This window comes from Hirundo rustica, chromosome 1 (assembly GCF_015227805.2).
Source record: "Hirundo rustica isolate bHirRus1 chromosome 1, bHirRus1.pri.v3, whole genome shotgun sequence".
In the NCBI taxonomy this organism is placed as follows: Eukaryota; Metazoa; Chordata; class Aves; order Passeriformes; family Hirundinidae; genus Hirundo; species Hirundo rustica.
This window is the reverse complement of record NC_053450.1, coordinates 151,783,071-151,809,223: the sequence shown is the minus strand read 5'-3', so window position 1 is coordinate 151,809,223 and position 26,153 is coordinate 151,783,071. Positions and strand designations below refer to the sequence as shown.

The 26,153-nt window shown below is 42.5% G+C and overlaps 1 protein-coding gene across 1 annotated transcript in view; it reads left to right on the top strand.

The window, feature by feature from the left end:
- The window catches only part of OXSR1 (oxidative stress responsive kinase 1), an 87,543-nt gene that overhangs the window by 15,526 nt on the left and 45,864 nt on the right, over window positions 1-26,153 (top strand). The window contains exons 2-4 of the mRNA XM_040066525.2: window positions 3,497-3,609; window positions 13,054-13,162; window positions 23,787-23,928. Coding sequence (XP_039922459.1) covers window positions 3,497-3,609; window positions 13,054-13,162; window positions 23,787-23,928 — 364 coding nt within the window. The remainder of the gene's footprint in view (window positions 1-3,496; window positions 3,610-13,053; window positions 13,163-23,786; window positions 23,929-26,153) is intronic.

Here is a 26,153-nt window from a genome sequence, read left to right as displayed (position 1 = left end):
CTGGGAGAGTTGGTTTGTCCAAGTTGTGCTACCCTGCCACAAACTGCCCTTGGGGTTTTTCCTCATTGAAGGTTGTTCCTAGCAGCCCAGGAAATCTCTTCTCTTTCCTCTGTTGCCCATGTATTTGTTACCTGCTCTTAAACTTCACAGAACTTCCTCTATGAGCTGCTTCTTTTTTTCTCTGATGTCACCTCTCCCTACACTTTTTTTCACCTAGCAATGTGTCCAGCAGCTTCTCTCCTTTCTTTCTCTTGCCACCCTGGCATTTAATAAACAAACTGTGTGGCTGCAAAGCCGCTAATGCCCGTGTTGCCATGTTTTCTGAACTCTCCTAAGAAGCATGGAAACCCGTCTTTGTTTGGTCCCAGAAGCACGGCACGCTGCTGCTGCCACCAAAGAGCAGCTTGCTTGTGGCACATCATGCTGCAGCTTGGCTTAATCCTCGCTTGATACGCTTTTGAGATTTCATTGTTTCTCTATAATTAGTGCTACAGAGGAGCTGAAAGAAATGACGAATTAGCAGGAGAGGGGGGAGTGGGGAGAGCAGGTGGTGATCGAACTAAAGAGAGCTGCCAGAAAAGTAGGAGCAGCAGGGAATTAAATGGGAGGAGTCTCAAATTCAGATGGTTCCCTGCCATGTGCCCAGGAGGATTTAGTTTGGGATTTCATTACTGTTCAAATAATGCCATACACTCATGACAGATCGGGTCCCTCTAGGCTGGGGCATTGTCCAGCACTTAGTGAAAAGCAGTTTTTGCCCTGAAGTCCTAGTGAGCATTGATTCCAGAGACTCGAGGACTGGAAAGGAGCTGCAGCATGAGGGGTCCTGCTTTTAATTAGGCTGCATCTATTGTTTCTGGTGGTAACATCCTAAAAGAATAAAACACAAAGCTATTCTTTGTGTGGTGACTTCTTTAAAGCCCTGGACTTCATCTTGTGAAGGATTTGGTTCACAGTAATGATGTTGCATCTGGATTGTAAGAAGCACCTCTGCCAGCTCTGCTTACACAAGTTGGGTTTAACTGGCACAGACATCCTGGGATGTCATGCTGTGGGGGAAAGCAGTGCAGACACTGTTGCATGTCTGAAATATCCAGAAAGAGTCTTTGAGCACAGGTACCTGTGCTGATGAGGACAGGTAGCTTTAGAGGTAAAAGTACACACTGAGAAACCGGCTGGGCAGTGAAAAGGGTTGTGTGACAAGACGGTCCTCTGAGGTGCACAATCATATATTTTTGCAGCATCTGGCTTGCATTTTCAGCCTCTATTACTATGCACCAAGACATCCAAAGAAAGAAATCATAATACTGATGCTTTGAATGTGTCAGCAGCAAGTTTTCTTCTGGGATCTAACTCTTTCCAAAGAACTGATGAAGTGTTTGTTTTTTGTTCTGGGTTCCAAAAGGGTATTGCTGTAGGGAGACTAGCAGTGGTGGGAAGTGCAAACTCACTTCTGCCTTTTGTCACCACTTCTGTGTGTGCTGTTCTCTTTGTCTTGAGCTTTTGTGCTTTTACTTTTTTTTACCCCCACCAAAGAAACAGCAGAGACAAAACAAGAGGAGCTGTTACTGGGTGGAGAGGAGTAGGTCAATGCCACCCAGGATTCCCAGCGAGTGGGAATTCACCTCTGCTGGGACTGCAGCTTTCATGCTGGATTCCTGCACCTGCTGGGCAGAGTGACTGCAGGGAGTGAATGTGCAGGTTTGCTTTTGGGATGTTTGTCCTGTGCTTAATGTTGTGTATTTCAGCCCTCCTCCTGGGAGGCAAACCAAACTCTGCTGTCAAAACCTCCCTACCTTCCTCTTTCTGAGTAATTTCTGATAAATATCTGCAGAGACCTCTCCATCATGTGTCACTTGCTCAAGAACTTGCTTACAGCACTCAAACTTTGTTTTCAAAGCCCCTTATAAATATTCTTACTGTTACTGCTGTCCTTTTCCTAATAACTTTGTTTTGCCTTGTGCTATGAATAGTCTCTGAAAAACAATATGTATGCAAGTAATAAATGGCCTCAGTCTTGAACTTCTTAAAAACCCATTTGCTTTGGGAAATAATAAAGTTTTAGCAACCTTAGCATTTTGTGTTCTGCACACTTCTGCCATTAAAATGTAAACTGAGTACAGGGAGTCCTGGCAAGCTGATGTCCAGGCTGCCGTGGCCATGCCATATAAAGTGAAATCAAAGTCCTGTAGCTCCACTGAGGCAGGTGCTGGTTGAAGATTAGAGGAGCAGAGTCCCACAGTTCAGGGCTTTTCAATTTATTTCAGTGTGACTCAGAATGGAGCAGTTTTCCTCTATCTTTCAAGGCTGGGTTTCAAGCTCTTTCCCTCACATGGAACTTCATTTGAGTTGGTGGAACTTGGTGTGATAAGGCTCTCGATGGTGATTGTAGGGAGCTTCAGTAGCCTTTGCTTGAAAATGAAAGTTTTTGCCCCCAGTTTATATGAATGTACTAGAAAAATATCACGAAGCTTGCAAAAATGTGCTCTACCTGAATTGCAGAATCTGGAAGTAGTTTTTATAGTGTTAAAAATAAGAGAATCTGCTAAAATAGGTGTGTTACGCCAAAATGCAGAATAGTTGTTTTCGTTTCTCTTTGTTTTTATTAGTTTTTTTTAGGTATTTGCAATAGAAACCTTTAAGCTATTTTCCACATATCTTATACCCTTTTTATTAACGTGGATTTACTCCTTTCCAGTGAAGTGTGTAAATGTGGGGAACCATAATGAGGGTAGAAAGTAAGACAACAAGGTGTCCTATTGATGAGGTGAATGTTGCAACAGTTTCTGGAGGCCAACAAAAATGAACTTAACATCAAATAGATTTTAAGTCTCACTATTGCAAACTCCCTTTCATATCAAAGCATATGATGTTGCTGAATACTTTGAATCCAGAACTCCCCACTTGTAGCAGTGGGAAGGAGTGTATGTTAAAATGTGGTATTTTTTCCCTATTGGAATTTAAATGTTCTGGGGCTGTGGTTTTCAACCCAGAAACTGATGCAGTGTGAGAGCTGGAGCTGAACCTGCTTGAATGAAACCCACCTCATGTCTTTGCACAAAATGAGGAGAGATGGGAACAGCAATTAGTGCATAAAAATATTTGAAAAAAATCTCATTAGTGTCGGTAGCAGAGAGTGGCTTGTTTTGACACTATGGGTGAACACATCAGGTTAAAAGTGTGTGCGACCTCAGTGACATATCTTTTAAAAGTACACGAGTAGAATCACTCTTTCATAAGGAAGCTGAAGTCTGGAGAGCTGTGATGATCACTGGAAGGGATCATAAAGATCCACTTGTTTTCCTTCAGTTTGCCCAGCACTTGGATGTGGTGGCTGAGCCAACCCATGGAGCTGCACAGTGCCTAGAGCGCTTTCACTGTTTTTTACCCGGCTCTGCTGTCTTTACTATTTGGCACTCAGAATTTTGTTGCCTGGCCTCCTTCCCTTGCTGCTGAAGTCTGTAAGGTGTCGGTAACTCTGTCTCTTTCTCCCCAGGGAGTGGAGCGACTGCGGTGGTCCAGGCAGCCTTCTGCGCTCCGAAGAAGGAGAAGGTGGCGATTAAACGGATCAATCTTGAGAAGTGTCAGACGAGCATGGATGAGCTCCTGGTATGCAATCAGAATTGTCTGGGGAGTTGTATTTCAGTTATTTCTGAAATATCTCTTTGTCAAGTGCCATTAAAACCTTTCTTGAGGTGGGGTGAAGGTGAGGGAACTCGGCTGACTTCATTAAAGGCAGTTCAGTTGTCCTGGTTTTGGGACATGGTACTTAAAACGTTAAAAAGATCAACTGTTGCAAAACTTCAGACTGTTTAGAGCTCAGCACTTTGTATAATCCCTTTGTTTTGAACTGAGTTAATGTGCAAGTGCGAAGCTTTGCTGTACCCACAAGAGCTGTGAAGTTTGAGGGGGATCCAAAAGTACATGCTTTCAGAATATTTAAAATTTAAGGGAATGGCTTTGCTTTCTTTTCCTTTCCTGCAGTTCTTTGCGTTTTTCCCTTCACCTGTAAAGAGAAAAACTGAATGAATTAGCCGTTGCTCCTAATCTCTTTCTAGTACTGATGCCAGCTAAAGGGATCACTGGTATACTGCAGGCTGCCATATGGAAATCCCCGTAATTCTGAGTTCAGGACAGGAGACAGAGTCCTTTGGAGCTGTAGTGCTGTAATTTTCTGCTGCTCCGTGCCTCTTTTCTCAAGGTTGTCTCTCTGAAAAAGATGTTTGCAGTAGCTGTGGTAACTGAAATTTCCTTTTTCTCATCTGGCTCCTGTGTTGATGGGCTTGGTTTTCTTTTCTTTGTGTGTGTGAGCTGGTGCCTCTGCAGTGCAGTGGTTGTCTCATTCACCTCACATCTGGAAGGTTCCTGAATTTAAGCCAGACTGACACAGATATTACTGTGAACATTGAGGTGTCTCCACTAGAATGGGAAAACTCTCTGGGGCAAAATTTTCCACAGTACATACTGGCATTATGGAGATCTGGTACCATCTTTTCTTCTGAGGCACCTCTCTAGGATTTTTATAATCCTGCCTTGTCTTTCTGTCCCCTTGAATATTGACAGCTTCTGTAGTTTACCTCAGGCACTTGCAATTAGAAGGTAGAACAGAAACGGAATTTGGGAGTCCTGCTACCTCTACATGTGTACAATCTTCATCAAATCACCTGAACCACAGTTCCTGTTTCTATCTAGTGTCTAATGGTAATTTTGTCATTATGGGTATCTGCAAATGTGCCCTGCTTAAGAGGAAAGGCCCCAATCAGTGTGTCAGTGCTCCTGTGGAGGGTTGCGTGTAGGACTGTGTTCAAATCCTCTTAGGGCTCCTGCTAGTGTAGGAGTTCAAGATCTCTTCTCACAGTTTGTCTTCTTGTCCTTAAACCAACCCTTGGTATCCTTTTCAAGCCTCTTCTGTGGCTTGCCCATACTACCCTGCCTCAGTGGTATTCCTGACTGCATTATCAGGATGTAGTAATTGAGACTGTGATTCTTGGAGTAATTGCCAATTCTGGCTAAAAACATTAGGTTCAGAAAGAGACACTGCACAGACTTTGATGTGTAATTTTAGATAAGTACTTCTAATTGCACATTTTAAGTCTCTGGCTGACCCCTTCCTCACAATGATTTTTCCTGTTATGGGTGGGCCTGCAATGTATTGCTGTTGACAGTTCTCCAGAGCTTCCAGTTTTGTGACTGGGTCTGTTGTGGGTCCTTCTCTGGGCTTAAGTATGCAGCTGTAGGTATCCTTGAATTTAAAAGTCATAGAGGGGTGGAAGATGGTTCTGAGCTGTAGCAGCTTCCAGGGGCAAGGGTTGCTGAGGTAGATGTGTTGTGTGAAAAAGTGTTTTCCCTGGATTTGTTCTGAATTTGTCAGTCTGTTGGATTACCAGCGTTGCTTCTCAGTGCAAGAGCCAAAAGAATGGAAGCTCCTGATTTCCCAGCCCTGTGCCTTCTTACCTTCTCTTCTTTTTATCGTTTCTATATCTGCTTCTGCCCTAAAGTAAATATTCTCAAGTTTTACGGTGTTGTAGTCTCCCTTCATGGCAATTTTCTCAATTAATTTGATAAAATTTAATTTAAAAATAAAAAAGTAACTGTAGATGGTTGCAGATTACAGTTGCTTTAAAAAGCAAATGCAGAGACGTGATGAGTTCGCGCTGGGTTATGTTATACTCCACCTTGCTTTCTCCTCTCCCCCAGTGCAGTTAAAATCATGAACTGGGGCTTTCCTGAGCTCTGTTATCCTACTGTTGCTCTGAAGGTATTGGAGCACAGCAGTCAGCTTATGGTGAACTCTGCTTTCCTGCCCAGGGTCAGGAGAGTGCTCTTGGGTTTACAGCTCTGCCCACTTATTGGACAGTGTAATAGCAAAGGGAAAACTGTGCTTAAATTATTTTATAATTATTTTTCTGCAGTGCCTCACACCTGTAGACTTCTCTGTTGAAGCAAGCTTCCTTATTCCCAGAAGCTGCATAGCCAAGAGGGTAGAACAGTCTCAGATTGCTTGGGAGAGGGCAGGGAGACCAGCAAACAGTATTGCCATCCTGAACAAGATTATTTGGTTCTTGTACACTTCCTTCAATGTCTGTGCTGCTTAGTGGTTTGCACCTGTAGTTCTTGGGATGCAGGAGAAGTGAAAGGTTGATTTGGAGTTGGAAATGCAGAGTAAGTGGCTCTATCACTAGCTGGATGGATAAGTGGCCTTGAGATTCCTTTAAGCCTAGCAGGTATCCAGAGGTCAGGAAATCTGGGGTCACGTCCTTGCTTTGGAGATGCTGTGCTTAGAGTAAGTGCTGTGACTTGGCTCATTAAAGGTATTGATCTTGATCCTTTTATCTCAATATACATTTGAGCCGTGTGGGTGGCCAGGAATAAACTGCACATTTTGCATATACTGTGTGACATTGTAGGTTAATGCACTGGATTTATTTATTGCTGCTATGGGGTATGGAAAATACAGGAAAGGCCAGTTTTGTTGAATCATGAGCAAGCCAAGTCAAGGGCGTTCAGCTCTTCAGCTGAAGTGCTAATTGCTGTAAAGAATGTAGACAGCAGGAGCAATGCTGTGCAGAGATGGGCCCCTTTCTAACCCAGCTACTGAATTAGGTGATGTTTGTCAGGAATTTATTTCCATGCTTCCTTTTTATCTTTTTCCCTGTCCGTTTTTGAATGCTCACAGATCTTTCCTACAGTGCCTGTGGGATTCAGCTGACAGAGGAGTACAATGTAATTTATAATGATTCTTGCTCAGGGGTGTGACTGGGAGTGGAGCATAAGGAGAGGTGGTCAAATACAGTGTTATATACAAATGATCTTGGGCTTCTTGGTTTATTACTGAAGTTCCACTTCCTATTTGTCTTGCAACCCACAGTATTTAAGTACCACACTGGTGTGGGTTTGCAAACAGTCTGCTTGCTCATGTGTTGTATTTCACAGCTGCACACCATTGAGAGCTGTGTTTTGCTCTGAATCTTTTCCATTGTGGGATGCTGGTTGCGCTGCTGCTGCTGCCAATCCTTGAAACAGTGGTGTAACATCTGCCTCAAAATAACCATGCCTCCAGCCTTTTTTCTTGTGTGTTTTCTTGTTTTAAAGAATTACTGATCTAAAAGGCCTTAAATCCCCACTCTGTCCTACAAACTCTACTTCATTTTCATGCAATTAAAGCTGAGTTTTCCTCCATCCAGATGGAGACTTTTTTTCTCCATGAGTAGCAGATGACGTGGGTTGTCAGCTTAGCAGTTACCAGGAATGTTGAACAGCAGAGAGGGAAACATAAGCTATGGGATATTTCACATTGGGCTTTCCCAGCTAGGGGGAAATGCTGCCTGTTTATTCCCTAAGATGATTCAACAGAAGACAGGCTCAGGAAAGAGCATGGGAGATGTGGTGTTGCTGTTCCTAGAAAGATTCCAAATTCTTCCTGCTTCACAGACTGACTGCCCTGGGCCTGGCAGGTTGCAGACAGGAAGTGAAGGTTCTACTCTTTCAGTGCTATGGCCAGAGGGCAGTTTAGGGAGGCTGAGGGAACTGCAGTTAAACAGAAATGTCCTTTAGAATTTCATGGAAATAACCCAGGGAGCTTGCTGCCAATAACATGGAGATCAAACATTGCGTGAGATTAAATAAATCAACCTATAGCTGAGAAGGTTAAATTAGACAGGATTTAAAAGAAGGATTATGAACTCCCCTGGTTTAAGGCATAAGCCAACTGTTAACTGCTCAGGCTTAGTCAGAAGTCTACCCTATGGGCAGATAATTGTGTAACTGCATTTTATAGGGTTTTTACACCCTCTTTTGAAGACTTGGACAGGATATTGAACTGCCTTTGATCTGATGGACCACTTCCTACAAGTGGATTAACCAGACTGTAAGGTTGCTGGGAACAAAGCAGCAGATTGCTGTGGAAGTAGTACAGATGTTTCGTCCACGCCTGTCATCTGATGGGAATTGCCATTATAATTCCATTTCCAGGCCTGAGGACCTTCACACTTACTCCAGGGAAAAGAAGTGCCCAAGTGTCAGTGCCAGGGAGTTTGATAAATGATAAGTGGTTTCTGCATGGTTATTTGATCTGCTGTGTTACACGGTCCTTGCGTGTTGGATTGCAGCTTAAGACTTAAACCCATGCTGGGTACAGCTTGGTTGTATTATTTTTCAAAGCAGCAGCAACAGAAGTCTTAATTACTGGACTGGTTTAGGTTTTGGGTTGGGTTTTTTTTGGTTTTTTTTTTTGTGTAAAGTTCACTATGAACATCAGAATTAATGGTGGGTGAAATCCTGAACATCGAATGTTTTCCTTCACTTGGGCTGGATGAACACGAGATGGTGCATGTAAAGAACTTTAGAATTTGCAGCTGTCTGTGGGCACTGATCACATTGAAAGCATTGCTGAGCTGTAAGCACTGGGTATTGATCTGAACAGCTGTGAGGGTCAGTGATGGGTTAGTTGGGGATGTGGGTAAAGCTGCTTGTATCTGTGAGAGGAGGCAGTTACTCATCCATTTGCTATTTTGCTGAAACCAATAAAAAATGCCTTGTAGGAATTGCTGCACCACGACAGCTCAAAAACACCTGCTTCCTTCAGTACATTTTCACTAGTGCTGAGGAGTTGGAAAGAAGGAATGACCACTGAATGACCACTGAGGCTGAAGAGTAGCTGTTAAAATGGGCAACTGCTGAATGACTTGCCATGGGACTGTTTGTTCCCATCACTGAAGATTGCTTTATGGGTGAATGGTGTTTATCCCTTTCAGAATTGTTCATTTTCCACTGTTGTTCTGGGCCTAATCTAACCCCTCTTTACTCATGCCAGTTTAGCTCCTGTAGCCACTTGAGGCAAGGAGTTGAACTGGATAATCCAAGGAGTGGAAGCTGGATCAGAATCTCTGACTTTGTGCTTTTTCTCCACCTTCTTAAAAGATGTCGCTTGAGTTAATTTTGATAGAAGAACATGTTTGCTTTTATTTTTAGTTATGCTGCCACCTCAAAAGGCAAATGCACTATTATTGTCAATTTTACAGCCTTTTAGCTAAACAGTTAGAATTTCACTTGGAGCAGAATGTGAATGGTTATGGCTGCCTGTAGGACTGGAGCTCTAAATCCTGCTTTAAAAGGATGAAGAGCAGCTTTAGTGCCTTATCTCTCAGCTGAAATCTCATGGTATAAGATCTTTGCCAGCCCTAGTTGAAGCATTGGTGTTTTCAAGGGGTGATCACATCTGACCTGCTTTGATTTCTGCCCCAGCCATGCTTTCCTTTCCCTCCCCACTTCTCTTCTGGTTGTGATTCCCTTCAAACAGCGGAGCCATGTTGACAGCTCTCTGGAGTCCTCTGAAGCTGCAGGAAGCCACATGAAAGCACTCAGCTGCGGTGCTATATCTCTCGAGTTCATGTCAACATGTAGGAAGTAAAACTAAATAAAGCACAATTTTTATCCTGGTATTTGAGAGCAAGTGCCTCTGAAGCAAGCCTCAGGGGCAGATAAACACAGAGTAAAAGGTGGTGATGTGAAAAGAAAATACCATTAAGAAACTTGAGCTGGTAGCTAAAACACAGCCTTACCTCCTCCTATTAATTCAAATTTCAGTTGTTTGTCAGTGGGCAAATAAACCCTCATCCAAAATAGCTGATCTCCAGAAGAATGTCTAACTTACAGGAAACTAATAGGTTGCTTATGATTCTAGATTAGACTTCACTGCAGTTTTATTACTTTTTGCAAGCCTTGAAATGTTTCTTTTATTGCCTGTAGAAGTACTGAGAACATTTGTCAGAACCCTTAATTGAAGCCATGGAAGCATTTAGACCTAATCCCAGTCTATTCGCTTTTGGTATTTGACAATACAGATATTTTTAATATCTCACCCAGGGTGAGCATGTAACATTTCCAAACCATTGCCTGTGTCTAGACATGTTTTTGTCAGGAGTTCATTCTCCACAGCTGAGCCGAAAGCAGGGCAATTTATGGGAATTGGCAGGGAGGCTGTCTCTCATCACTGGAGCCATGGAGTGTGAGAGGTGTTGGGTGGAAGAGCTGCTCATCAATCACCCACTGCATCTCTGGATGGCTTGGGAGTTTGTATCAAGTGACCCCTGGCTGTTGGCAGAGAGGGAATAAAGCAACCTGTCCACCTTAAAACTTGTCTAGAGCGGCCCAAATAAATTATTACAGAGGTGTGGAAATCACTGAGATTTTTATTAGCAGTTTTCCAATACAGTTTTGATGCTGGGGAAAATATGGGAAGCACAGTTGTGACTCTTTTATCTGGGGACAGCAATCTTATTAGGGAGGTAGGAAGAGGAAACTTTTACCTGCTGTGACTTTGTTGTGTTTGAAGAGCAGCAAACTCTCCCAAAAGCTTTGGGAACAGCATGAAAGCTGAGTTTACTACACACAAAATGGCTGTTGCTGCATTTTATCCCTTCCTACTCTAAGTACGCCTTTGAGCTGAGCTGCCCAGTGATCCTTGAGTGGGACTCCTGCTTTAGCTGCAGCCCTTCAGCCCCTGCATTTGTACTGCTGGGGCAGACTGTGCATGTATGAGAGAATTGGCTTGGTTTCAGTTGTGCCAGGAAGCATTTTAACCACAATGCCCCTGTGATTTGCCACTATCACTTAAAACAATTGTATGGCTTGAGCTTTCAGGATGTTGGTACCCTCTTTGGGGGAGAACAGGAACCAAGCTTTGATGTAGCCAGTGTGAGATTAGCCTAGAAAACTGCTGAAAATGAAATGGGGGTTTGTGGTGGGAAGGAAAGTCTGTGTGGCTGCTGCTCCTTCTGATTGGTAATGTAAAAACACTGAAAATCTTGGGCTGTGATGCAATTAATTATTCAGAGCTGTGCCACACTGTGTGAGAAATGGATTAATCTGCCTGTATTATACATCCACTGGCTGACAGAGTGTTTAATTGCACAGATCAGGTTTGTGATTATTTATTTTCACTCTTTATGCTTTGGTGCACATGACAGACTTGAGCTATTTTTTTTTTTCAGCTGTGTTTCCCAGCCCAGGGAGTAGATTGTTAGTGAATGAGAGAGGAAGTTCTTATAAAATAATAATAAAATGGTAACTAAGTGTCACCAAGTGGCTGAAAAATTCTGTAGTATGGACCTGTGTAAATGGCAAAAATGTGATCTGGGTCTAGGATCTTAAATAAACTTAGTCCAGACTTGATCTCATTGCCTCCTGTACTCCAGTAGCATACACAAATATATATTAAATATGCAATGTTTGTATATATTTCTCGTATTACTCTTTTGGTCTCCCAGGGAACTGCCTCAAAATATTTTGAGCAGTCTAGCTGAGAAAATATAAAGCCAGCTCCTCTAGATATTTTCTGAGAGTGGTGGATTTGGGGCAGGTCTGGCTGATGGGATGGATTACCAGTCCTGCTTGCTGCTTTCCACCTTGGTTTCCTCTGGTTCCACTTGATCTTGTATAGTATATTTTAATAGTCAGAGAGAGAACTACAGAGAACTGCAGAAAACTCCAAAGTTGCTGATTGATTTCCTTTGTGAAAAATGACTTGACACAAGTGAAAGTTTGCAAGGAAGGGAGCTGGAGCTGTCACAGTAAGCAAAATATATTGTTTTAGGCTGTATTTATTTTCACAGAGTGTTTTTTAGTCAGAGTATACTACGTGGAGATGAATAGCTTATTCCCCACTCTTCAAATATCCTTTCCTGTTTAGAAGGATTCTTCTTTAATCTGCTTGTTGAGTTTCCTGGAAAGTTGGTGCTTCTCCTGGGGAAGCAGCAAGAGGAACGAATTGCTTTGGATTCCTCAAATGCACCTACTCCCTGAAAAGCAGTGCTAAGTGGATAAATCAACATGAGCTGTTCCTTTGGAGCTGTGATTGCCAGCTCAGGCCCTGCCAAGGGGAAGCAGTGGCTTTGCTCTGAACTCGGTCACAAGCAGAGCTCTGTACAGGAGCAGGAGGAAAATGTGCTGCACTTGTGGGGTGTCCAGGGCACCAGTGAATTCTTCTCGGAGCTCTTTCTTGCACTTCAGTACCAGGGAAGTCTTGTGCTTAGAGGGAGGGAAGGATCAGGGGGTGAAGGGCCCTTGCTCTCCTCCTTCCTTCTGTCCTGGGAAGGAATGCTGTAGCTGAGAGCAGAAGTTCAGGGTATGAGGGGATGAGTGACTGGGGTGGGTACAGTTTGTCAGGTTGGGGCACTTGGCTGAAGCAAAAAGGCTCAGCTGGGTGCAGTGCAGGGTGCCAGGCTTGGCTCAGTGGATGGCTTTTGTCTATGGACAGCCAAGAAACTGCGAGTCTTTCTGTCCTAACTGGTGATTTGTGCTTGCATAATGAAATCAATGTTTTCTGTGATGTTGTTCCCTCCATAACCTGGAAAACCTCAAGCCTGAACCCATAACCAACACTAAGCACATTCAAAACTCAAACCAATTTAATGTGTTGTTATAAATGCAACCTCATTTTTCACAATTTCAGTGTATTTCATATTGTCCTTGACTGGTAATGGCTACTGATTTTTCCAATCTCAAAGTGATCCCTCTCTTCTTCCAGTGTGACAAAGGATACAGCTGTCCTTTGTGCCTTCAACCTAATTGAGCTAAGCCATCTGCTTTCCTGCTGGGAAGAAACATTAGGAATAAGAGCCCTTTTTTTTTTTTCCTAGAGGCCAGTATTTTCCTTTCTCATCCAAATGATAGTCTTCAACAGATTAAGCATCTGTTGCATAGTGTTTTACTGAAAGGAGAAGTCAGCATGAACTTCCTAGGTCACAAACCAGAGTGAATTTTTGGGAATATTCTGTTGTAGCTGCGTGCAGGTATTTTATTGCCACCACTCTGATGGCCTTACCATGGGTTTTTTGGTTAACTTTTCTTCCTCAAGACAGACAGAAAGAACCCTAAAATACCTTTTGGCTCTAGTATGATGCAGCCTGAGTGTTTAGAGTATTTGTGGATTTTCTGCATTTACCTTCTAGGTATCCTTTTTCTTTGCACCCTCTTTGTGTCTTGAGGAAAATAAGTTCTGTGCCCGAGGAGTAATTGTCATTCTAACTGCTAATGTTTTATTTTTCTCTACAGAAAGAAATTCAAGCCATGAGTCAGTGCCATCACCCCAACATTGTATCTTACTACACATCATTTGTGGTGAAAGATGAGCTTTGGCTGGTGATGAAGTTACTTAGTGGAGGTGAGTGGTCCAATTTCTTTACCTTAAAGGCAGCACAAAAACCTGTCCTCCTTCCTTCCTCTCTCCCTTCTTCACCTCTTAAGGTTTCCACCCATGAATTAGGACATTTTGTAGAATTATAGAGTTGTTTAGGTTAGAAAAAACCTCTAGGATCAGAAAGTCCAACCATTACCCCAGCACTGCCAAGTTCACCGCTAAAATCCTGTCCCCAAGTGTCACATCCACGCGTCTTTTAAACACCTATGGGGATGGTGACTCCACCACTCCCCAGACAGCTTGTTCCAATGCTGAACAACTCTTTCCATGAAGAAATGTTTCCTAAGATCCAATCCAAACCTCCCCTGGTACAACCTGAGGCAGCTTCCTCTTGTCCTACTGCTTGTTCCCTGGGAGCAGAGCCTGACCCCCCCAGGCTGTCCCCTCCTGTCAGGAGTGGTACAGAGCCACAAGGTCCTTCCTGAGCCCCCTTTTCTCCAGGCTGAGCCCCTTTCCCAGCTCCTTCAGCCTCTCCTGGTGCTCCAGCCCCTTCCCCATCTCTCTTCCCTTCTCTGGACTCTCTCCAGCCCTTTAATGCCCTTCTTGTCATGAGGGGCCCAAAAGTGGCCCCAGGATCTGAGGTGTGGCCTCAGCAGTGCTGGGCACAGGGGACAGTCCCTGCCCTGGGACCAGGCCAGGTGCCATTGGCCTTCTTGCCCATCTGGCCACACTCTGGCTCACGTTCAGCCACTGTCACCAGCACCTCCAGGTCCTTTCCCACCAGGAGGCTTTCCAGCCATTCTATATGTGTATAGTAATATTTGATTGCAACCCATTCAGCTCAGAAATAGCTTCTCCTGTTATGTCCATCATACCACCCAACTGGCTTTTGAAAATCACTGCCTGGTTAACACAGAGCCAAGGAAATTCCCCTTTTCTGGATTTATTCTCAGTCACTGGGGAAACTTTTGAGAGAGAGAGTTTGAAAATTTTGTATCAGTAATGGTTGTTTTTTTTTTTTTTTTTTAAGTCATATTATTTTCCAGGATCACCTTTTAAGTTACAGTTGAGACAAGAAATGGGATCGAGTTCTGGATGATAACACAAAGGGCTGTTGCTAAATCCTGGGCCTGTCTTTAGGAAGACTTAGTTTTCCTGGCACTGCAGTGAAAAGGAATTGAAAACTGAAAAAAGAAATCCCTACTTTCTTGCTTAAAAAAACACCCAACTCAACCTGGTTTCTCTGTTCTTGGCTTTATTTTGTGGACTGTAAAATGCCAGGAGATGATGTGGAAAAATCTGGCTAAACCTGTTTGCATTTTGCACAAGAGCTCAACAATGACCATAAAAACGTCTCTTTGAAGGTGTTCTTTAGATAATTTTAGCGATTCTCTTGGGGGAAATCTAATTCCATGCCAACCTTAAGTCTGTCTTAAAGGATTTTTAATGTCCCTTGTGCTCACGTGTCATTAAGCAATACCCTCTGTTTTCTTAGAGAGACATGTAACAGGTCTTTTAAGTTGTGATGACTGTTTGTATGTGGAAAAGAATCCCCTGCCAGCTTAGAGCAGGCAGTGTTGCTGTGTGTATAAAAAGTGTATCTATGGGAAAGTTTCCACAACACCAGGAAATGGCATTTCAGGGGTGCCGGAGAGGCAGCAGCAGTGGGTTTGGCCTTTTCCAGGAGAGTACACAATTTCTTGGAAGAAAATGCACAGCTGCCTCCATCACTTCACAGCAGTTTTCTGTCAAAATTGAGTCACGATGAGGCTCATCCTTGAACCTCCAAATGTTGTCTCTGTTCTCAATTTTGTGTGGAGGTGGGTTTTTTGGTTGTTTGGTTTTTTTTTGTTGGGTTGTGGGGGGTTTTTTTTGTGTCAAGCTGGGGAAAAGTCAAACCATCATTATCAAGGCACTACAGATGTAAAGACTACACTGGAAAAATTCTGGAAAAATAATTACTGCTTCAGAACCAGCCTCTTGCTGGTGTGAATGATGACCTGCTTCTCATTTAATATTCCCTTTGAATGGGTTTTATGTTCTTCAGCCTGATAATTGACCCTTGGGCAGCTCTGGCATTTAGTGGGGGACTTGCAGTAAAGCAGTGCTAGGAAATCTCCCTGCTTATTCTGTTGCATATGTTGAAGAGTAGGGTCATACAGTAGAAGTCAGACCAGTAAGAGTGTAATTCTTCCCTCTCCCCAACGTTTCTGTGAGTCACTGTTAAGTTTTCTCACCTAAAAGGAATCATTTGAAGGCTGGAGGAATTGCTAAAGTAAATAGCAAGACTTTGAGGCTGACCTCAAAGCAGGAGGATACCTTCCTTGTGAGGTATTTTTCAGCTATTTTCTTTTATAGGCTTTTTACTTCAGACTTTTTTTTTATATCTGTGCTTTAGGGATCTCATATTAGATCTCACAGGCAAATTCTACAGCGCAATCTTCTGGATGGGGGAAGAAACTTGTGATCGGAGCTTTCTGACTGAAGAGCTTTTTCATTCACTTTTAATGAGACTATTTTCAGTTGGTCTTAGGCTGAGTGATTTATGTAACAAGAGACACTTCTAAAACTGCCTCTCATTCCTTGGAGCTTAGTTCTTATCAGTAATAAAGTGGCTCGTTTTGCGGTCATCTGTCATCCAGTGGGAAAAATAATGATCTGCATTTCTCAACAGGAAAAACCTTTGAGCTGGTTTTTAAACCAGAAAACAAAAGCAAAGAAACAAAACCAAAAACAAACAAGCAAACAAAAAAACCCTCCACCAAAACAGCCCCAAACCAGAGTACAGCCTAACACTTTCATTTTGTTTAGCTGTTCAAAAAGATTTGTACATTCCCATAAGTACATAAGAAGTACATTCTGATGTCCATTCTGTATCTTGATCATGGCTTTTGTACTTGAGAATTTATTCTGGGTAAAGTTCAGAATTTTATTGCCTCTTTTCTGTCAGTGTGTGCTGGTGTGTGATTTCAGGCTGAAACTAGTTTTAATTTCAGCATACAAACACTGACTTCAGTAATTTGGTAAACGGCCCACAAGACAGCCCCATCTGTAATGCAAGCCTTTTGTTGTTGTTTTTGTAAGCACAATTTAATTTATTTGCTGGCTGCAGTCTTTTGTTAAAATCCTAACCTGGTCATACATGCAAGTATTTTAGAAATGTCTCTAAGGGAAAATACTCTAAATCCATCTGTTGCTGTTGTCTAACAGTGCCTTGCTCCTCCAGAGGACAACCAGAGGGTGCACTCAAAGGTGCCTTAATTACTTGACTGACATTGTCCCTGAAACAGAACTATTTGTCTCCACAAGTACTCTGTTGATGGAAGATTTCTATATTTGAAGGTTGTCAGCAGCCAGGAGGTAGAGTTGGGGAGCTGATGTGCATCAGAGCCCAGCCAGGCTGGTGGGAGCCGCTGCTCAGAGCTGTCTGAACTGGCAGCACTGAGCCCAAAGCAGGTGTGGAGTGGCTGATGGCAGAAACGTGGCTGTGATGAGATGCAGCTGGTAGAGACGAGGGGTGCTGGTGTGTCCTGTTACTGACAGCTTCTTTCAGCCTGGTGATGTCTTTGTCAGGTTTGTGAAGTGTCTGCTGTTTCTGTTCCCTTCAGTAGAAACTGCAAACCCTTTTCTCTAATGATGGAGGTTCTGTAGGGTTCCAGGCTTAGCAGTGTGAACTCGACACCCCAGCCTCTGAGTCCGGTGTTACTCCAAACTAAAATCCAATTGCTATTTCTAGACAGCTGCTGACCTGCTCTTTGCCTCCCTGGCATTCTCCTGTCGTCAGTTTTACTCGTGCCTTTTTAAAGCCTGCTAAAGCCCAGTCCTGCTCTCAAACTCCTGTGGCTTTTTAGTAGGAAGAGGAGCAGCTGTGCTTTTGTTCTTGTGCTTTTACATTGTGACCTGCTTGCTCTTCTAAATTCTCTCTGGTTTCAACAAGCTCTCATTTCACAGGTGACCCGTGGCTGTAGATTATTGTATAAAACAGTTGCTCCTATGAAACAGCAAGCTCTGGTGACTTACTACTTCACACAACAATTTTTCCTGTCCTAGCCCGCAGCAGGTGAAACCTCCAAAATATTTTTGAACTGTGAAAATCCTTTAAATACTGAAACATTTCCAGATAGGGCTCTTGGATATTCTGACCTCTTGAAGGCTCCTGATGAAATCAGCTAAGGAGATTGCTGTATTGAACTAGTTAAACCTTTTATTTTCTGAACGTTTTTAAGATTAGCTAATCAACTTCTTGCTTCAACCTTTGATCTGAAGTTCAGAATGCCAGACCAAAAGAGGAAGGCAAGTCTTAGTTCTTTACTGGGGAGTTAGGACATCATGTTCTGCTTCTGCTGTGTTAATCTCTGATCTGGCCCTTCCTAATTCCAACAGAGAGTTAGGATCAAAGCAAAAACCACAGGTCCTTAGAAATCTTCATGTTTATGTTGAATTATTTTCTTAGGGGAGAGATATGCTATTTTTAATTCATCTGGAGGGGTTTTGATTTTATTTGTAGAAACACAACTTAATTTCAAACAATGAAGGATGGGATAAGTCAGAAGCAAGGGATGGCAGGAACTGTGCATGATGGCAGAATGCAAAGTGTAAAGATACATTACCACCCCTAACTGTAATAAGAAAAGCATGAAAAATTAGTTTGTCTTCAGATTTTTCTCCTATAAATGTCTTGATCATAACAGCAATACGCTGTTTTGCTCCCTTTATTGTATTATATTGTTTTCTGCTTTAATCTTTCCATATTTCTCCTGCATCCATGCACATGCCCTGGGGGAAAGGAGACAAAAAGTGGATGTTTCCTTAGCTTTCCCTCTGAGGAGGTTTAACCAGGATTAATTTCTTTCCTTTGTTTTATATAACTTGTTGTTTCCTTTACTTTGCTAGTCTCCAGCTGTATCTGTATTCCTCAGTCCCAGAAGTACTGAATCCAAGCAGTTCTTCCTTCTTATGCATTTTCTTCATCTGTTTGCCAGAGAGTGACAAGGTGCAGATTTAATTCTTGGCTCTAATCACAGCCAGGCTCACCGAAACCACTGGCTAATGCTGAGATGTCTTGAAAGAAGCAGCACTGAATCTGCCAACTCCCCTTTCTCAAAGGTTCAGCCTGTTCAGCATCAGTATTTGTCAGGTGAGGGGCAGATTTTGGTTCTCACAAAGTTGTCTGGTGATCCCATAGCACTGTTTCCAAGCCTATTTTTGCCAGGCCTCTAAATGGCCAATCCATTTAGAGGAGACAGACAAGTGTTACCTGCCTTTTTTTATCTTTTTTTTTTTTTTCAGGTTGGGAGCTAGAGAATTAAATTTTCCCGTTCTGCTTCCCAGACAAAGTTAAATGAGGAGTTTTCTTTGCATTTAACTTAAAGTCTATCTTGGTTCTGTCACTTAAGTTATAACATGCAAGATATGGTTCCCATAGCAACCAGCTCTGCTGTACATTTTTTCTTCCTCTGGGGGCATGTAAAATTCCAGCTGGAACACTGCTGCATTTATCTATAATCTTGTTCCAAACAAGCTTTCCTTTCTGCTCAGGTATTCATGCCCTTCTCTGCTTCAGCCCAATGTGCTGGAGCACTAAGCAGTGTCACTGATGGCTGTGGATGTTTCCTTCCTGTGCCGAGGAGACACGTCAGAATCAGGCTTCCTAAATGCCATTCCACAGGCTTGCTGGTGTAGGTGAGGTCAAGGAGTCTGCTCTGGATTTGGAACAGGAAGCCTCAACGTTTGTGGTGGTTTGCTGTTGAAAGTGAATCAGTGGAACAATTAGGATTTCTTGCCCCGAGGGTGCGATTACACAGAAGTTTTCTTCAGCAGCAAAGCTGGTTTAAGGAGTTCCAGGCTGTTTGGTCTCCACCCTGCCTGGAAACTGGATTTCCAGCGCTCCCATTTTATGGTATGGCTTCTAAAGCAGGTGCAGGGGCTCAGCAGTGAGGTGGTGAACTGTGGAACTTTAATCTTACTTTGTTGCCATAGGTAACCTGGTGTCTTTGGATTAGTGCATAATTCACGGTGTTGAAAGAGTCAGTTTTATTGGATACGTGTGAGGTGCAAGTCAGGAGTGCTTTTACTGGGATCCAAGACTGTCCATTGCAAGTGGTCTGCCTGATGTCAGTATCCAAAACCTGAATATCCTTCTCTTACAAGCACTTACAGGTTGGGCCCTCTCAGCTGAGGTCTGTGTACAGGTTCCTTCTGACTTGTGCTGTCCTGCATGAGCATGTTTTGGAGCAGACTGGGATGTTTGTGAGTTTGAGCAGAGAACCGCTTCCCTCTCAGTGGCTGCACAGGTTGCACTGAGAGCTTGCTCTTTACTGAGTAGGTGCATTTCCATGACCATTGATGTCAGAGTACCCTGAGACACTTAGATGATGAATGACAAGTCACGCTGACTGCTTTATCAGATTGCACAGTATCTCATAGACTTCCTGTTGTTGTGCTGCACCGTGTATATTTGATGGGCAGGAATTTGTTTTAGCTGCATTTTTTCCATATCAATCACTAAATCTTGCCTCCTTTCCTTTGTTTTGTGTTGGGCTTTGAGATCAGTTGCTCATCACCAGCTTTCTTTAAACATCCTTGTTAATGACAGCATTATTTATATTTATGGTTAGACTCCAGTTCTGACCCTATTCTCTGTGTCTTGTTTTGTCTTTTCTTAGTATGTAGCCCTTCTGGGCTTGGAAGAGCTTTCCAATGAGCCTCAGCCAAACTTAATTTCCTTTTTTTTCTTTTTCTCTGACTTAACGTTCACCTTCCTGTACTGTGAGTCCATACTTGCTACTTGTGAATTTTTAATGAGAAAAATCATGAGGGAATTGTTATAATCAAGCATAATGCCATGCATAATACACACCTGAATGCTTCATAGCATTATCTAAAATAGAGGTTTTCTTTTAGGGAGGAGCCAAAGGTATTTTTTTCTTTTCTGGAGACATTGTAGTGGATTTTGTTTTCTCCTTGAAAATCTGTTAGCTGTTAATACAGAGCAGGATACCTTATTTCCAGTGCGAGCCTCATCCTCTTGCCACTAAGTTCTGTGTTACAGTGAGCTTGAGCAGTTTGCCCATGGAGCACAAATCCATAATGCAGCTGCATTTAAGCAGAGATCCAGCTGTGTTTGTATGTGCTCTCTTCCCCAGTGACTCCTAAACTGGTTTGAAGCTGGCGGTCTCTGCAGTCCTGCTGGTGTTTCCCAGCAGCGTGCTCAGTTCGTTAAGCACATCCTCTGCTGTGGTTCAGGCCCTGGTTCCAGTTCAGATGAATTAGTTTCCAGTTAATTTTAGCAGTTATTGTATTGCAGGATTGGGAACAGGCCACTGTGCAGAGCAGTCGTATTTCCCTTTAGATTGTGATTCCCTGATCTCTTGCTCCAGTATGGTGGAGTTGGTGCGGGCATTTGTATCCTGAGGCAGTGGAGGTCTTACCCTAGTGAGTGTGGCACACACGTAACTGAGACGCTTGGGACCAACTTTGCATTGAATTTATCAGCCTAATGCTGCAATCCAATCCTGGCCTTCTAGCAGGAGGTGTTTTCCTTGGCAGTGACATTCCTGTGACTTCTTTCAAACTAGCTCCTACCTTGGCTGTGGGCTTCTGTTCGGGGATTTCGTTATTCTGTTGCTCCATGCCAACCTTCCTGAGCCAGAATGCTGGAACATTGCATGGAGCAGTGCTGGGAAATGCAGCTTGGCTTTGTTCTTTCTATTCCCTGGTGCTGTGCTTAATGAAGTTGTGAGTTGGAAAGTTGTGAATCAGAACCAACTCCCAAACTTAATGATTTGCGAGTTGGAAAAAATCACAGCTTCATTGTGCTGTGGTGCCAGTGGCCAAACCCTGAGCAGACAAGGGGGAGATGATCCTAAGAACACTTTCTCCAGCAGAAAGGTGGCTCTTCGGTTGCTTTTCTACTGTTTCCTGCATTTTGCTGATCTCTTTTTGCTGTTCTTCCTGTAGAGGACTGGCAAATTCCCCCACTTCTATGAACATCTCAATATGAAAGTGGTTTTAAAATAAATGTGCTTAAAAAGTGTCAGGCAGGACTGGGAGCAGATAGAGCCTGGGTGTGAATCAGCCTCTGTGCATGCCCTCTTGTCTGTCTACCCTCCACCCTCCTTTCAGGGTTAAAGACAACCTCTAACTTGGCTAAATAGAGGATTTTTTTGACCAAATGAATTTGAGCAGCATATGATCTGCCTCCTCATGTTCCCTGAGCCCTTTGCAGGAGAAGGGAAATGTTTGTGAACAAAGTCTGCTAACGGAGCCGTGGGTGGGAAGAGGACAAAACGAGTACGTGAAGAACCGCATATTTTCACTGGACTTCTAAAACAAGTGACAGTTTGTTCTCCACATTCAGGCACATTTCAGAGCAGAAGCCTGAACTGTGGATGTGGAGGGGCTTTTTGGGTGCGGTTTTCTTTTTTGATTTCACAAAAATTCTTGTCCAGAATAAGAAGCCTCAAACTTATTAAGCATGTACTCTTTAAATGTGAAAGCACGATAGATTGAGGTCCAGGTGAGTCCTCATGACACGCAACAGAAGATTCTTTTCTCAGAACATAAAGGTGAGATTTCAGTGAAGGGGTTCATCTCCAACATCTGAAATCTTAGCTTTCTTCAGTAAAGATACTCTTGCTCTGATGCAGGAAGTCCAATGTGTGTCAAAACCACGTGAGAAACCTTTGGCTAAGATCTGTGTAAAAATTCATTAAACACGAGTGTATTTCTCTGCTTTGGGTGGGGTAGAGGGAGGGTGAACACTGAGTATTCTTGCATAAAGTGTTGGGGTGATATTATGTAACTTCATTTCTGTTTCTTTTTTTTTCATTTTTCTCTGGTTTTTTAAATTTTTTTTTCTATTTTTGTTACAGTCTTCTGTGTTAAGACTGTGTCCTCTGCAAATATCTTGAACTAAGCAAAGATTTTTTGGTAAAAGGAAGCTGAAGGTACCATTTTATCCCTCAGTTTATATCCACTGGGTTTACTGGATGTCTTAGTGTCCAGGTGAAGCTGGTGCCAGTGGGCTGGAGAAGATGGAAAGTGACAAACATTGGCTCTGCTGGCTGCAGCAAGCTTTTGGATGAGCTCAGCATACACTGTTTTACACCAACTGAGGGACACAGCACCCATGTAATTGTTTCCTGTGCAGTCTGAATTGTGCAAAATGAGCCTTTCCACATGGTGTTTGTATTCAAACCTTGCAGCCTCTGCTTTGGTAGGAGAGTCCAAAAGGAAAATGCTCTTTCAAGTGAAAACTGATCTGCACGATTGTTTTGGCCTAGAAATTCAAGTGGGATAGTTAATAAAATAAATGTTAGAGGAAGGGTTTTTTTCCACCTGAACCTGAATGGTGAGAAGAAAATCAATCTAAAAACCTCCATTGTATTTTTTGCTTGCTTCAGGAATTTACAAGGTGAAACTTCTGATCCTCCCATGGGCCAAATTCATGAGAGTTTCTGTTCTTCAGATCCAAAAATACTTTACTCTTACTTTTTTGATTGTGAGTTAGAAAGAATGAACTTCTCTAAGCTTTCCTAAAACTGAACTCAGCTTTTCTAAACTAGCTCAGTTAATACTGGGATGTTCTTACCCTGCAAGTTTCCTGTTCAAAGACAGGCAAAGCTGCAATTTGTGCTCTCCAGTTGTGCCTGCTTTTCTCCTTCTTGAAGGACTTCCCAGTACTGCTGACATTGCTTTGTGCCCTTGGCTGTAAGAACCCTGCTAGTCCCTATCCAGTCATTAAACCACAGAAACCCAAGTTTGAAGGGGCTAAATGGCACAGGCTTTGGAAAAGAGGCTTAGCCATCCCATGCTGGAGCAATAAAAAGTTCTGAGAAGTATCTTCAGTCCAGATGCCAACACAAAGAGGGCAGTAGCCAGTGTCTGTGAAAAGCAGGGCCTTGCACAAGAGGCCTGGTACGAGTCACTGGTTCCGTTTATTCCTGGGCACAGTTTGAAGAAGTGGTTTGCTCTCTAAAGCTTGGTTTGTCATGGAAGATGATGTCATTCACACCCTGCTCGGGAGAGAGACTAAACATGCTTCTAGGGAAGGATCTAAGCTATTCCAGTTTTGTACACAGTGGAGAAGGGACTCATTGTCAGAATTCAGCCTCATTTGTTCTCTATTTAATGATTTCCACTTTTTTCTTCGTTAGGGTTGTACCAGCCCTTAACAGATGAGATTTTTCCTGCTATTCCTCTGCACAGAATTTGTAGGAGCTGAAAAAGAGTGCCTAATTTTATCAAGCTTGTTGCCTTCAGCTTGTGAGTCCTGGCAGCCCCCTGCTTTTTCCATTTCCCCTTTCAGCATCTCCAGTACTCAGCACTAAGCCAGCTGTAGCATCAGTATCTACTTATAAACCTTCCAAGAGTCCTGTGTGTGTACATTTTACATTTTGGCTTGTTCAAATAACTTCTCAAAAAGAAATAACTCAGTTATTATGTTCTCAGGGGTTTTACATCTCACCTTGAGGCTCTGCCCCCAGGGGTGCATTGTTACCTCTGTTTTCCCACAGAAAAAGCTTCAACTCCTGACTCTGATCTGGACAATCATCAATGAATTTCTTGTGCATTAAACGATGATAAATTGCACTTAACTGTGACTCAGTTCTTCTAGTGTAAACTAAGCTATTGAACTCTTCTCTAGGCTCTGTTTTGGATATTATCAAGCACATTGTGGCCAAAGGAGAACACAAGACTGGTGTCCTGGATGAAGCCTGTATAGCCACAATCCTGAAGGAGGTGCTGGAGGGACTGGACTACCTGCATAAAAACGGACAAATCCACAGGTATTTTATGTTTTTTCTCATTTGTCATAAAATGTTATTGAAACAGAGTAGCTGAATGCAGAGTCTCATCCCATAACTTGCTGAGGGCATAAAGAGAGGAAAGTAAAGGTGGAAGCTTCATTAAAATGCAGAATTCAAATGTTTGTATTCTATATACTATGTCTATATTCAATAGCTAGGCCAAATTTGGGTAAATTTTGGGGTGTTGAAAGTTCTAATATAGGGAAACTCTTTCTAAATGTCAGCATTCAGCTGCAAAGTGTAGTTGATGGAAAGCTGGAAAATTTCACTGGCTTTGTTTCTTTCAGAGCTACAAATTACCAGGAGCACTGCACAGGCAGAGTTGAGCAATTTAATAAAAAGTCCTTCCAGCTCTGATTTTTTTTTTTTTTTTTTTTTTTTTTTTTTTTTTTTTTTTTTTGAGGTTAACTGCAAGATCAACATCAGGAAATTTGAATTTGAGTAAATTTCATTAAAAAAAAAAAAAAAGGAAATAAAAATAATGGAAAAACTTCTTCTGTAGGCAAAGCCCAGTTAACTGATGGCCTGTGATTTGACAGATCACTGAAATTCATGGATTTCTGTGCTGCTGTCTTGTTTGGGATGTGTTTTTAAATCACATTTTCCTTTCGCCTGGTGTCAAGGTGTGGTGTAGTTCAGTAGGAGAAGATGCTAAGTTGGTCTGTTCTGCATTAAAAAACCTGAGATTTGCAATCCTAAATATGTGCTGAAAATAGAATATACTGCTTATGGGTAATATACACAATCCCAGCCACAGACTGCTACTGGAACAGCCTCTTCTTTCTTGGGAATTTTGTGAGCTTGGCTCTCTTCTGGTACAATGCCATTATAAGCATTGCTGCTGCTCTGCTGGAGTAAGTTTCTGTCTTCTTATAGCTGCACAAGAAGAGGTAATTTTTTTGCCAAAATGTTGTTTTAATTAGAAAATACAAGAAGTATTCATAGTTTCAATCAAACTGACTGGCTTTTGTGGGTTATTTTGGATTAAAAGGAAAGAAACAGTTGGAAATGATTCAGGTGGAATTGTTCTCTCTGAAAGAAGTTTCAAGTTTCAAATTTCAGTTTCTAGTCTCAACTAAAATTCTGATTCAACAAGAATCGTTGTCTTCATCGGAGTTTTGATTTCATAGTTGTTGTTGGTTTGTATTTCAAGATAAGACTTGAGGCAACTCTAGGAATTTAGACCAAAGTAATAAACCAACTTACTTGCCAATTGCATTGTAACCTTTTACTTTGCCATAAGCAATTGACAGACCTGTGTTCGTCTGTGACCTGCAGTTGGTTTGCTTGGCTGATTTAGTTACCTTCTGGTCTAGTGAAGTTGAAATATATATGTTAAAGCAGCAGAAACCCGTTAAATCTCAGTTTCTCAGAAGATACTGCATAATGTTTTAGGTATTGAAGAGAGATGGTTCTCCATTTGGCTGGCTGCTGTGGAAAAGCAAAACTAGTAAATGTGGTAAAGATTAGAGAGACTATTATTTATGTGTGTCGTGTGGGTGTGTTTTTTTTTTTTTTTTTTTTTTTACTGAACTCAGCAAAAATACCATGTTCACACAAATCAGACTGCTGGTCTGAAGAAAATATGATTCATATTGAATCATTTGGAAATGAACTGGCTCAAACCTGCTGTGACCATTCTCATCCTGCTCATTGAAGCATTTTGCCCATACCTCAGTAAAGAAATCCGAGCTGTGGCATTGCTGCAGCCTAAGTTTGTGGTTGTGCATCAGCCCCTTTGCATGTATTTCATCCCTATGTTTTGGGACTGCTCCAAAAATTGTGTAGTATTTTATCATAGAAAGGGTTTGGATTATCTCATTGTGCTGGGCACAGTGGTCTGGGAGATTGGGAGAACTGGGATACAGAAGGAAAGCTGTGTTTTTTCCTACCTGTGATGCCAAGCTGTTGAGGCTGTTGGCAGAAGGTGAGCTGACATGCCTTTCTTTGAGGGATGAAACGTGTTTCCTTAATGGAGTTGATCATGCTGTGTTCCATTTTATGCAGATGTGTGTGCTGCTGAGGAAAACACAGTTAAAAGTTGTAGTGCAGCTGGGACCTTTCCTCATCTGTAGGAATATCTGCGTGGTTTTCCCATTTTGTTTAATCCTAGGGGTCACACTATTGGTCATGCCTGATGGGAAAGGCAGGTGGGAATCTTGCAGCCATGCCTGAGATGCTCTGAGAGGAAGTGTTTAAAATAA